The sequence below is a fragment of the Mandrillus leucophaeus genome, unplaced genomic scaffold, assembly GCF_000951045.1.
Source record: "Mandrillus leucophaeus isolate KB7577 unplaced genomic scaffold, Mleu.le_1.0 Scaffold410, whole genome shotgun sequence".
Taxonomy (NCBI): domain Eukaryota; kingdom Metazoa; phylum Chordata; class Mammalia; order Primates; family Cercopithecidae; genus Mandrillus; species Mandrillus leucophaeus.
The window spans coordinates 297,212-308,710 of NW_012104366.1; the positions used below are offsets into that span (position 1 = coordinate 297,212).

The following is an 11,499-nucleotide window of genomic DNA, read 5'->3' on the forward strand; positions in this document are numbered from 1 at the left end:
TTAGCCAGGATGGTCTCGATCTCCTGACCTCGTGATCCACCCGTCTCGGCCTCCCAAAGTGCTGGGATTACAGGCTTGAGCCACCGCGCCCAGCCGGAAGCTAGGATTCTTAAACAGACTCTAGATTTATTCTTCCCTTCACCTCTACCTCAGTCCCAGAGGGGCGCGGTGCTGCCAACTCTTGACCTTTTTGGAGGGTTCCACGGTGTAAACCAGGTGACTTCTCAGTTTTTTCCCCCACTGTCGGTTTCAAAATCAGCTTGAGTCATTTAGTACTCACCAAAATTGTACTGCTAACTGCCTCCTTGCCTGTTGCTCTTGTCTGTGGGCTTGTGACTTTTTTCAAAATCCTTTTAGTGTCATTTTGGTGAAGTTTAAATGTGTATTCAGTCTGCCATTACTGGGAATCTCAGAGTTTTCATTTTAATATTTTTCTAATTTTTAAAAAATCCTTTGAAATCATGTATATTTCACATCCTGCTTCTTCACATTATTTTAGCTGCAAGAAATTAGCCACTCTGTATAATCTCTTTTGTTCAGGAAAGGGGACATTTTTTCCCTGACAACTCAATCTTCCAGATCTTCATTTCGGTTTTGGAAAGGCACCGGAAACGGCCAACCTACAGCACCAACTGGTCGCGTTCCCGAAGCTTGACTCATTAGCGCCACCTTGTGGCCCTGTGGGGAAGAGGTGGGGAGGCTGAAGAAACCTGACAATTTAAAGGACTACCCCGGAAAAGGACTACCCCGGAATGTTGTCCAAGTTATCTCCAACTGGAAGACAAACTTTGTCTTTAAACCAAAACTTCTGCATTCACATCTCACACTTGTAATCTCGATTACCAACAATGTCTATATTATTAAATCCAACAGATATATTTTGCTGCTTCTTAAAACATTTATCTTGGCTTCATGGAGGCAATCCTCTACTTCTTCCCTCCTGCCACACCAACCCTTCCTTCGTGGGCTCCTTTGCTATTTGTTCTTTCCTCTTAAGGTGACAGACCAATAAATATTACCACACCACAGGCGCAGGCCTTGACACTCTACGCACCTCAATCACATCTCCTCATGTGATCTCCATCGGTCTCAGAGATTTAAACACCATTCATACACTAATGACTCCCAGATTTCTATTCCCATTCTAGACTAACTCATAACCAACTGCCATGACATCTCCACTTTAATGATTAGGGGGCATTCTGAACTCCACATGCCCAAAACAGTGGACTCCCAACTGCTCCAACCTGTTCCTCCCTGGATCCTCCCCGTCCCAATAAACAGTACTGCTATCCACCCAGCTGCTAAAGCCAAAAACCCCAGTTCCTTTCTTATTTTGCATCACTACAGCAGCAAGTGCCATTGGCCTGTCATCCAAAATATACCCCAAATCCACCTACGTCTCTACCACTGCAGTCCAGGCTCCACCACCTAGTTTTCTGCCCGTAGCTCCCTGTGACAGCCTTCTCAATGGCCTTCTCAACCACCACTCTCATCCTCTACAATCTATTCTCCATACTGTAGCACCAGTTGTCTTCTAAAAGTAAAAATCACATCCTGTCATCTCCCTGCATAAAACTAAATGGCTTCCCTTCTAGTCCTTAGAATAAAGTCCAGACTCTTGCTAGCCTTTAAGTTGGTCTTTAAGATGCTACTGCATTTGGGAGGCCGAGATGGGTGGATCACGAGGTCAGGAGTTCGAGACCAGCCTGACCAACATGGTGAAACCTCTGTCTCTACTAAAAATACAAAAAATTAGCCGGGTGTCGTGGCGTGCGCCTGTAATCCCAGCTACTCAGGAGGCTAAGGCAGGAGAAATGCTTGAACCAGGAGACGGAGGTTGCAGTGAGCCGAGATCACGCAACTGCACTCCAGCCTGGGCAACAGAGTGAGACTCTGTCTCAAAAAAAAAAAAAAAATGCCACTGCAGGACCAGGCTCCTACCTCTCTTTGACCTCACCGCTTACCACTTACTCCTTTGCTCACCGGGCTCCACTCACACCAGCTTTTCTGATCTGCAAAGACTCTGAGCTCATTTCAGCTTTCAGACCTTTGCACTGGCTGCTCCCCTGTACCTAAAATGCTCCATCCTCTGACCCTTGCACAGCTCATTCCCATATGTCATCCAAGTCTCCAGCCACAGCCTTCTTCATCCACTCTTACTTCAGACCCTCATCCCACCCCAATCATTCACCAAGACCCCTGAGATGAGCATGCGCATTGACATAAATCTCTTAAAAATAAGATGTACAATGTGCAATCATTGTATATTTGTAAGTGTTGCAAATTTACCAAATTGTCCAATTCGATTACATACTTGCTGACCACCTTCTATGGATAAGGCAGTGTGGGAAATAAGATGGTCCTGCCCAAATTTTCATGAATAAAGCTTCTCCAACACTTGGCCTGGTCATGACAACGCTAATACTCAAAAGGCACTGCCAGAAAAGTGGTGAGGACTTCAAAAGGGTCTCTTTCAGTCCATCGCTACCCTAATTTCATTTTACATACACACAGTTTACAGAATGTGAAATCCTATATAAGGGCTCACCTGTGGATGTCTGCAAGGTATTTAACTCGAGTCTGGGCTTAAGGGTAACTAACCTTTGTACTCTCCTGTCCCCCACACACATAACCTTGTGACACATGCCTTCAACCATCTTTCCAGTACAAGCTGTTCTCATTGTTCACGGCTTAAACTCACAGTGTTCCATTTGTTCTGAGTGCCTTGATAATGACCCTATTTTTCTATGCTCTCTGCCTCCAAAGGGAACAGAACATACCTAGCCACAACTGTCCCGAAAGAGATACAACTAGAGGCCAGGCTTGAAAAGCCTGAAGTCACCCAGTTTGCCTCTTGGCAAGTAGTAAACACACAGCTACAAGCTGACTGGTCACTAAGGAGTATAGTCCTGTGGCCATGCAACAGAGAAAGATTTACCCACAAGGGTCTGTTTCTTCGTGTCAACCATGAGCAAATGAAACAGATGATCCTAAACGCCCTTTCGAACTCAGAGAGGAACCCCAACCACAGCCCCACCAGGACAGGACTTAGATGAGCCCTGGCATTTTCCCATCCAGGGATGGACCAGCCCTCCACCATGTCAAATTCCTAAGGCACAGACCACTACCTCCAAATGATGAAGACAAACATTCACCATTAGGTTCCCTCAAGGCCATGATGAAGATAGACTGACAGAACCTCACCACACCAGTAACTCCTCACCAAAACCAACCCAGGACTTTCTCAGCTCTGAGGACCATTCAGCAGCTGATGAAGAATGGGACACAGGCCTGATGTGGGGGCTCAGGCCTGTAATCCCAGCACTTTGGGAGGCCAGGGCGGGCAGATCACTTGAGGTCAAGAGTTTGAGACCAGCCTGGCCAACATGGTGAAACCCCATCTCTACTAAAAATACAAAAATTTAGCTGGGCGTGGTGGCGTGCACCTGTAATCCCAGGTACTCGGGAGCCTGAGGCAGAAGAATCGCTTGAACCCAGAGGTGGAGGTTGCAGTGAGCCAAGATTGTGCCACTGCACTCCAGCCTGGGTGATAGAGAAAGACTCCATCTCCAAAAATAAAAAGAACAGGCCACAGTCAGGCCTATGGCAAGTCCTCTGCTCCATGTTTAGTTTCCATACTGCACAGCAAAGTCTGCCCTGCTTATGTTTCAAAAGTCAGAAAGCCACTTTGGAAATGGAACTATATGACTCTCTCGGAAAAAGAAAATATACTTAAAAATTCTTAAAGAGCAGCAATGTGAAAAGGTGGGAAAAGCCACTTAAGACACCTATCATTCTCCTGGTGCCTTTAGTACCAGCCACACAGACCCCGACAATTCTAGACACAGTCTTTGTTTTGCCATCCAATCACTCCTGTCAAGGCCAGGGCACTCCACAGAGACGTTTTCCTGGTGAAAAGAGGAGGAGCAGGTGGCCCTGTTTCTTATTAATTGGACTCAGCTCAGCGACTATCAGGGATAGAGCTTGGGTTTCAGAGACTGCCAGTCCACACTTCCTCTTTTCCATGCCCTTCCCCAGACAAGACTGTGTACAATTAATCCCATTCGCTCAGCCTGACTGACCTGATTTTTCAGGCTCAGTAAACAAGAAACTCAATACATATGCCCCACACATGGGGGGTAAAGAGCGAGCAAACAAATGTTTATTTGATATCTAACTTAAATTACACAAGCTTATGTCTCCCAGTGTAATAATGTTTTATAGATGCCAGATAAATCCTTGCTATATGACATTTTTAAATTGTGCTTCAAATACAAATATATACTAAGTACTAATATACTTGTCACAGGCAAAAACAGAGTAATCTGTACTATAGTATCCCAGAGCTGTGTATGCACTGGATTTTTCATCTGGCAAAGTTAAGAGAGTATTTGATGAAGGGTGTGTATATATAAAAGACAAATCCAGGGACACTCCAGGAATTGTAAAAACTTATTTTTGTTTATAAGAACAGATACTGGACAGGTGTGGTGGCTCACGCCTATAATCCCAGCACTTTGGGAGGCCAAGGCGGAGGACGGATCATGAGGTCAGGAGATCAAGTTCCTCCTGGCCAACATGGGGAAACCCTGTCTCTACTAAAAATACAAAAATTAGCTGGGTGTGGTGGTGGGTGCCTGTAATTCCAGCTACTCGGGAGGCTGAGGCACGAGAATCACCCGAACCCAGGAGGAGGTGGTTGCAGTGAGCCGAGATCACACCACTGTACTCCAGCCTGGTGACAGAGTGAGACTCCATCTCAAAAAAAAAGAACAGATACCATTAACTCCATAAGTGAAATATTCTGGTTCATTTTAAGGAAGTCAAGATGGCTTTCTATACTTGTTTCGGCCATAGGATCAAAAATTCAATATGTATATCCCAATTTTTTTTAAACAAAAGTCAATGTGATACAGGAGAATGAGCTGCAAATTCACAGTCAGAAGTTTTGGTTTACAGCCTCAGTTCCAATAATTTCCAACTAGTGGTCTCAGGCTAATGATCTCACATCTGACTTTATCCTATCACTGCCATCGTTTCCAACTTATAGATAAGGAAATTCATACCATTTCCCTGGTCACTGAGAGATCCAAATTCAATCCTCTCTTTGAAAGTGTTTTATTAGCAATTTTATAGCACACACATGAGAATGGGATTCACCAGAGGCTCCCTTTTCCACTGTCCACAGTTTAGTACATATCAACCCTTCACACCTGATGGGACAAGATGGAACAAGGAGAACGGGTATGTGGCAGTTTGTTACTATTCTCTGTCCTTTGGCAAGTACTTAAAGTTTTCCATCATAGTTTGTTTTTATAACTAGTTGATTCATTATTTTTTATTCCTCTTCTCAAGCTGTACAATGTTTTCACGGATCTATGATCTTTCTGGTTTTACATTTTTACAACCCAATGTTGACTGACAGGATGCTCTCTGGAATTCAGGTCAGTCCCTACTTCGGGTCTTTTCTCATGGGATGCCCTAGACCTGCTCCAAAGACGGATTAATCATCTAGAGATCTCCTTTGGGAAGTACGAGGGTACTATTTAGAGGTGGGCTTGTTCAACACTGAGCCACGTATCTTTTTCTATTGGTCATGAAGACTGAGCCTTTCACTAATCAGTGCCACTATCGTTGGAGTCTCCTGAAGCGATGTTCTCCAGCCAGTCTATGTGCAGACTGGGGAAGTTTCCGGTGTGGGCACTGGCACATTTCCTCCTGCACTACGCTCCGGATTCTGCATACAGAATTTGAGGCCAAAGATTTTTTTTGTCCTCATAGTTCCTCTTCTCGTTCACCACTGCTAGACCAAAGCCATTCTCACTCTTGTTCCTTTTATATATCATCTGCCCCTCCCTATATTTTAAAAAGCTTTCAAATTCTTATCACTTTTGTTCTAAAATTCCACAATAACAGGCTTTAGGTTGGTGATCTTTTCAATCCTTTTACTGGGCAATTATCATGTCCTTTTAATTTATGTCTTCGGCTTTGAGGGATTTTCTTGTATTATTTCTTTTACAATTTCCTTCCCTCAGTCTTCCCGGTTCTCTCAAGAACTCTTATCAGTCAGATGCTGAACCTTTGGGATTAATCCCCTATGTCTCTTTTCTTTCACATTTTCAGTACTTTTGCATTTCTGTTCTACTTTCCAACTACTTTTGTTTTGTCTTACTTTAAGATTTCTTCAACTTCACCTTCCAACTTTATTATTCAGTTTTATTTCAGCAATCATGTTTTAACTTCCAAGAGCTCTAATTATCTATTACTGTTCCATGGCATCCTTGTTCTTGTTTCACAAACATTATATCTTCTTGAACTCTCAGAGAAACTAGTAAGAATTTCTTCCCAAACTGTTTAATTCACGTACTTGGTTAACCATGTGTTCCATTTATATGTCCATGATGTCAGTCCACATGTCTGATCCTGCCCACCCAGGAAGAAGGAAACTTATATCACATGCAAACAGGCAATAATCCATTACTTTCTGATAACTGCGATTACAAAGAAAGTATCCAAATACACAAGAAGCAAGCCAGCTTACCTTCATGGAGTCAGAGTATAAAATATATTCCCTGAGCACAGGTAGGAAATCTTCTGTCATGTCATCTGTCAGCTCTTCTAAGGCTGTAGAGCAGTTCCCAATGCAAGCTGATACACCCTCCAGGGGTTCAGCCAGCTCACCCTCTAAGGCGCTCCATGTGGAGTATACAGGCCCGTACTCTCTCAGCTCCACAAGATACTCTGAATGGGGAAGAGAAACCAATTAAAATCTGGCTGGGTAGCAGTCGCTGCTATTACTAACTCAGTAATCACCACAGCCAAGAGCTCTCTACATGAACATGTGTTTCTTTGGCCATTCACTCACCTGATCCCACTCTTCTTTAAACACAACACTGTTTCTAGCACAACTGCTTAAAACTCTGACAGCTCATGTTACATCAATCCATTCCATCCCATGGATGGGAATGCCATGCCGCTGGTTAATGGGCCTTATGGGGAAAAGCAGTAGCAGCCACATCCACCAAACATCTTCAAAAATAACCATACGCCGGCCAGGCGCGGTGGCTCACGCCTGTAATCCCAGCACTTTGGGAGGCTGATGTGGGTGGATCACAAGGTCAGGAGATCGAGACCATCCTGCTAACACGGTGAAACCCCATCTCTACTAAAAACACAAAAAAAAATTAGCCAGACATGGCGGCACACACCTGTAATCCCAACTAAAGCAGGAGAATTGCTTGAACCCAGGAGGCAGAGGTTGCAGTGAACCAAGATTGCTCTACTGCACTCCAGCCTGGGCAACACAGTGAGACTCCGTCAAAAAACAAACAAACAAACGAACAAAAGAAAATAACCACTCGCCTACCCATACTGTGAAGCAATTTTTTTTTTTTTTTTAGACGGAGTCTCGCTCTGTCGCCCAGGCTGGAGTGCAGTGGTGTGATCTTGGCTCACTGCAAGCTCCACCACCTGGGTTCACGCCATTCTCCTACCTCAGCCTCCCGAGTAGCTGGGACTACAGGCACCTGCCACCATGCCCAGCTAATTTTTTATATTTTTTTAGTAGAGACGGGGTTTCACCGCGTTAGCCAGAATGGTCTCGATCTCCTGACCTCATGATTCACCTGCCTCGGCCTCCCAAAGTGCTGGGATTACAGGCGGGAGCCACCACATCAGCTGCGAAGCAGTATTTTAACAGGCAATGGAGGCAGAGTTTCATATAGGTTTAGGGAGATGTTTTTAAAGGTTAAAAAAAAATCAGTCACAATGGATAAACAATGGCATTTTAGGAAACATTTTGATACAAGAGATGTGGTCTTACACTGGCAGACTCACTCTCACTCGGTGGTCACCTCAGCCCCTTGGATCCCATCAGAATTTACTCCACACGATCCTTAGGTGTGGATAGCTTTAGGTATCCAAAGCTATCTCCAAAACCTATGGGCCCCACATGGTATCATCAGTGGATCAAGTAGAAGGAACAAGTACAAGAAATGAGGGAAAAAAATGTTGATTTATTTTGTCCCCCATAAAGAAAACCTGGCCTATCACTTGTCACCAGGAGTCTTGCCATTTCATCATGGCTTAGCAACCAGTGAATGGCAACTGCTGGGGAATCCTTCTCAGTGTGCTTCCCATGCCAGTGCGATCATTTACACTGTTCATGTCTGTCCACCCCACACGAATGTAAGGAGACAAAAGATCCCAACAATCTGGGATGCGGCAGAGCAGGTGGCCCTGAGAGGGGTGGGAAGGAAGTGGAGGCAAAAACTAGGAAGGATCAATATAGGCCCCGGCAACTGCCCCATGCAGGAGGAGTGGGTTTAAAATGAACAGGATGGAGTGGGTGAGTCAATCACAAGTCTGAAGATTCATCAGGGTCGTAACTTTGGCAAACATAGGTCCCCATGCTGTCCTTTTGAATCATCTTTCTGCCAGAAAATGTATCTAAGTTTGTTTATTAAATTACTGTTCCCTATGGATGAAGGGCAGTTGAGTCTATGTCTCCACTTTTAAAACTAAAGTTAAGAGAGCATAAAAGAGGAAACACCTGGCGAATTAGCAGTACTGGCCATGGGAAAAGCAAACACAAGGCTGACACAGTAGGACAAAGGATGGGGTGCAAAGTGACATTCCAGTCACACCTAACTCCTCCCCTCCTTGTATTTCTTTGATAAGCAAAAGATGGCCTAGTTCTGTCACTTTAGCATTTTGCAGTTTGATTCTCTGTAGTACACACGAATGGCATTTCTGCCAATGTGGTTGCAGGGCATAATCAAGACCTCAACAGACAGCTCACCTATTTCTTCTTTGATGATCCGCTGGGCTATTCGATCAATGGTTCCCAGTTTGAGTGCAAACGTATCTAAGTAGTCACCTATGGCGGCAAACTCAAGTGGCCGAGTCCTCAGCTTGTAGCCGCCAGTGACGTGCTTGACTGACTCGCCCATTCTGGTCAGCAATGCTATCCCTTGCTTCTTGTAGGCGTTCAGGTCCTGAGGATGATATGTGAATAAGCTCAAAGCACTCACTCACTCCATGGGCAGGACTAAATAAAAGAGCTTCTAAAAGCAGCTTCAGTTTGGAAATGGAGGACTCGGGAAACAAGGAGCTGAGTTAGAGGCCCTAATCACATTCACACGCGGACCCTGGACAGGACGTCATAACCACCAGACTCAGGCTCCTGTGGGTTGACACCTAGATCCCTTTCAGCAGAGCTGAACTCCAATCCTTAAATTCACTCACCGGAGCACACTGCCCTTTAAACACAACGCTGTTTCTAATATAATGTTTTTTTTTGTTTTGTTTTTTTGAGACGGAGTCTCGCTCTGTCGCCAAGGCTGGAGTGCAGTCGCCGGATCTCAGCTCACTGCAAGCTCCACCTCCCAGGTTCCCGCCATTCTCCTGCCTCAGCCTCCCCGGTAGTTGGGACTACAGGTGCCCGCCACCTCGCCCGGCTAGTTTTTTGTATTTTTTAGTAGAGTCGGGGTTTCACCGTGTTAGCCAGGATGGTCTTGATCTCCTGACCTCGTGATCCGCTATCTGTTTATCCCATACAAAGTACCCTATGTTGTCTTTAGGAGCAAAACTGAAGAGCAGAGGTTCTGAGATCCATCACTCATTTATTTATACCCCAACTAAAGCCATATAAAGGGAGTAAAGGGTGGAAAGCAGAAAACAGTGACAGAAAAACATTTCTAGAAAACTCAGGCCTAGGATGGATGCTGTAAACAGCAAAATATTTTAACCCTGGATTTCTTGAAGGCAAAACTGGAAATATGCTGAGTTTCATAACCCATTGTATCTAAATATAGGCACGGTGGCTCATGCCTGTAATCCCAGTACTTTGGGAGGCTAAGGTGGGCAGATCACTTGAGGTCAGGAGTCCAAGGCCAGCCTGGCCAACATGGTGAAACCTCGTCTCTACTAAAAATACAAAAAAAAAAAAAAAAAAAAAAAAAAATTAGCTGGGCATGGTGGCGTGCACCTGTAGTCCCAGCTACTCAGGAGACTGAGGCATGAGAACACTTGAACCTGGAAGGCGGAGGTTGCAGTGAGTTGAGATCGTGCCACCGCACTCCAGCCTGGGCAACCAAGCAAGACTGCCTCAAAAAAGGAAAAAAAAAAAAAAAAAGCATATTAGCCTGCCTGATAAAACAAGCTTCCTCCTATCATCAAACCCTAAGAGGAATCTATACCATCTTCAGGTTGTCCTGTGTCACCTACTGAAAGGGTAGCTTCCAAAATGGTTTTACAGAAGGTACAGGTGTCTGTTCCTCATATCCACCCTCAATACAAACAGAATGTTAATTCCCAGACTTAGAAGGGGATGACTAGAGGGAGATAAAGGAACCCAGAACAAGGACAGCTTTCTGGTGACGTGGCCTGATGCAGAGGATAGAGCAGGGGACGCGGAATTCACGGCTAACATGGCCCGACAGTCCCTCCGCATTTGATGTACAATTTCAGGCTAAGGTCTCTATAGTATCTGAGTGTAGGCTCCTTTTGAATTCACTTCCTTCTTCGTTTCCTTCTTCAGGCCTTCATTTTTGCTCTTGACCCACCCTTTCCTATTGAGGTTTCAGTGTGTGTATATATATAGGTTTTTGTCCACAGTTCCTGGCTTATAACCTCCACAGCCCTTGTTCCAGTCTTTTCATTCTAATGTTGGGTGTGTTAAGCCTCAGGAAACAGAATCTCTCTGACCTTCTCCTGCCCTCCTTTCACCTGCCCCAAGGCAGCACTCGACTCTTCCCCAGGCTTTCTGACTATGGGTCATAAGGCCCTCATTCCAGACAGGGTCCCTCTCCGCACCCTAGAGGATGGAATGCTGCTGTCACGAAGCTTCCCCAAAAACCCAAGAGAGCTGGGTTCAGAGAACTTCTGGAGAGCTGAATGTGTGGAGTTTCCTGAAGGGTGGTACACCCAGAGAGGGCATGGAAGCTCCACGTCCCTTCCCCCACGCCTCGCCCAATGCCACTCTTCATCTGTATCCTTTGTGATATCCTTTACAGTAAGCTGGTAAATGTGTTTCTCTGAGTTCTGTGAACTGCTCCAGCAAATTAATGGTACCCGAAGAAGGGGTCACGGGAAGCCCAACTTGAAGCTGGCTGGTCAGAAGTTTTTGAGGCTTGAACTTAATGTCTGACATCTGGAAGCTCTCAGTCTTGGGGACTGAGTCCCCAGTCTGTGGGATCTGATGCTATGTCCAGGTAAATAATGTGTGAATTAAACTGGTGGACATCCAGCTGGCAATTGTTGCTTGGTGTTTGGGGAAAATCTGCTCCCACCCCCACCCTGGAATTTGGTGACAGAAGTCTTCTTCTGTGACCTTCCCCAAACCAAGGGGTTTGCCCGACCAATGATCCCCTCTCCTGTCTGTATCCTCAACTTCTAATCCCTCAGCATGTAAAATACACCCAAGGCTGACCCATCTTTTTTTTTTTTTTTCTTTAGACGGAGTCTCGCTCTGTCGCCCAGGCTGGAATGCAGTGG

General features: G+C 45.2%; 1 protein-coding gene across 1 annotated transcript in view; it reads right to left on the reverse strand.

Annotated features, from left to right (window-relative positions):
- SNX30 (sorting nexin family member 30) overlaps window positions 1-11,499 on the reverse strand; it is a 110,665-nt gene that overhangs the window by 37,684 nt on the left and 61,482 nt on the right. The window contains exons 5-6 of the mRNA XM_011992462.1: window positions 8,804-8,999; window positions 6,545-6,744 (exon numbers count right to left, since the gene is read on the reverse strand). Coding sequence (XP_011847852.1) covers window positions 6,545-6,744; window positions 8,804-8,999 — 396 coding nt within the window. The remainder of the gene's footprint in view (window positions 1-6,544; window positions 6,745-8,803; window positions 9,000-11,499) is intronic.